Genomic DNA, 2,209 nt, shown 5'->3' on the forward strand with positions numbered 1-2,209 from the left:
CTTAAACAGCAGTCCAGCAGTAATGACCCTCATGGAAGTAAACTAAACACACGGATTCCAAGGCAGATATTGGCAGAGTCAGGAAGAATCATGACCTAACGACACCATGTTTTTGTGGCACTCACTTCCATTTCAGTCAAGGTAGGCAAATGAAATGGAAAAGGATGGAAGAAATCACATCACACAAATGTTCATTTAAAAAGCCAGAGTAGGCATATTAATTTAGTAGTTAAAGTACACTTCATCACAAAGAAAATTGAGAGTTAATAAGGAAACACTACATCACAATAAAAGAATCAATTGCCCACCCCTGCCACCCACTCCTCCAATTAGCCTTTCCCTGGGGGCCTTCCTGTCTCTTCCCAGAGCGCCCTGTTCTTGTCCCTGTAAGAGCAAAGGTCTCCATATGCTGGTGATTGTATTTGTGTATGACTGACCGTAAATGAGAGTAAGTGCTTTGGAAAGCCTGATGCATGTGCACATCCCAGAGCCCAGTGCAGTACTCCATGCCCTGCAGGTGCTTCCCGAATGAATGAAAGCCTGCAGACTGCATTTCGGCCAGCAAGGGCTGTTTTGATAGGGTCAAGGGAAGGGTCCCTTTGCATCACATTCAACAGGTGGCCAATCCCGCTGGTGCAGACAAAGAGGCAGCCGAGTGACTGAGTAGGAAATGAGGGGCGGGGGGCACAGGCTTGCCAGGCTGCGGGCGCCATGGGCAGAGTGAGGAACCCAGCGACTGCTTCGAGGCGGAGGCGAAAGCGGCCCGGGGATCCTCCCGCCGCCTGCACAGCCATAACGGCCATGGGCGCCAGCCGCGCGCGGTGTCCCCGTGTCCAAGTCGGGGTCGGGAGCCACGCGGCCGGGAGGGCGCGGGCGGCGGCCAAGAGGTGGCGGGGAAGGTCGCGGCGGAAGCGCTGGTGGCGGCGGGTCCGGGAGGCTGGCCTCAGAGATCTGCAGCCCTCCGCGCCACCCGAGAACCCGCTGGCGCCCGCCGCGTCCCCCCAGGAGCTGGACCTGGGCGCGCAGCGCGAGCGCTGGGAGACGTTCAGGAAGCTGCGGGGCCTCAGCTGCGAGGACGCCGCCAAGGTCCTGCTTGACACCTTCGAGTACCCGGGCCTGGTGTATCACACCGGGGGCTGCCACTGCGGCGCGGTCCGCTTTGCGGCCTGGGCCCCCGCAGACCTGCGCGTGCTGGACTGCAGCTGCAGGCTGTGCAAGAAGAAGCAGCACCGCCACTTCCTGGTCCCGGCCGCGCGCTTCACGCTCCTCCAGGGCGCGGAGAGCATGCTCACCTACCGATCCAACACGCACCCGGCGCTGCACAGCTTCTGCCGCAGGTGCGGGGTGCAGAGTTTCCACGCAGCTGTCTCTGACCCCCGGGTGTACGGCGTTGCCCCGCACTGCCTGGACGCGGGCACCGTGCGCAGCGTGGTCGTCGAGGAGGTCGACGGTGGAGAGCAGGAGGAGGAGGCCACCAAGGAGCGCAAGACCACGCAGAACGCGTCCACCGAGGCAGCCCCTGCCTCTCTTTTGGAAAAGGGGCAGTGACTGGGGCCCAAACACGCCGGAAACGTGCCCCCGGGCGCCCCTCCCGGGAACCTCCGCAGTCCTTGTAAAAAAAAACATTGTGTGGAAGAGCTCTGTTTCTGGACTGTAAACCTGTTGCGTTGTTCTGACCTTCCCTTCCAGTATTTTCCCTTCCCCTCCAGTAATTTGCAACGGACTCGCTTCTGATCCAAAACTTGAACACAAGTTTGTCTGTGTACAACAATAATCTTGCGATCCACTAAGCAAGGACCGTCTCGACTTTCTCAAGCCATCCTTTGTGTCACCCACTTTTACTACTCTTCACACTGTTCTCGCAAATCACTTGTAGATTATTCCTATGTATCGTATGTTTTTGGTGCTATCGTGTACAGGATTGTTTTTAACAGTTGCACCTGGTGTTTAGGACAGGTACATCCAGTTTTGTAAACATGTATTAAGATGTTTTCCATTGATTACTCCGTGTGTGTGTGTGTGTGTGTGTGTGTGTGTGTGTGTGTGCGCGCGTGCGCGCCCCTGTGTATATTAGGTGGAAACTCACATTTTCACTACTTCGTGGTTATTTTTAGCTGTGTTGTTTATTTGGTATGTTCTTAAATTATATGTTTTAAGATTGTATGTTTTAAGATTAAAGTTACATACTTCATTCGTTTTATTAACCAAA

General features: G+C 55.1%; 1 protein-coding gene across 1 annotated transcript; it reads left to right on the top strand.

Annotated features, from left to right (window-relative positions):
* The first annotated feature begins 703 nt into the window (after window positions 1–703).
* On the top strand, window positions 704–1,926 carry CENPVL1 (centromere protein V like 1). Its single transcript, XM_075999611.1, has one exon. The coding sequence runs from the start codon at window positions 712–714 to the stop codon at window positions 1,546–1,548; it is 837 nt and encodes a 278-aa protein (XP_075855726.1). The 5' UTR covers window positions 704–711; the 3' UTR covers window positions 1,549–1,926.
* Window positions 1,927–2,209: the final 283 nt, after the last annotated feature.

Source organism: Microcebus murinus, chromosome X (assembly GCF_040939455.1).
Source record: "Microcebus murinus isolate Inina chromosome X, M.murinus_Inina_mat1.0, whole genome shotgun sequence".
Classification (NCBI taxonomy): Eukaryota; Metazoa; Chordata; class Mammalia; order Primates; family Cheirogaleidae; genus Microcebus; species Microcebus murinus.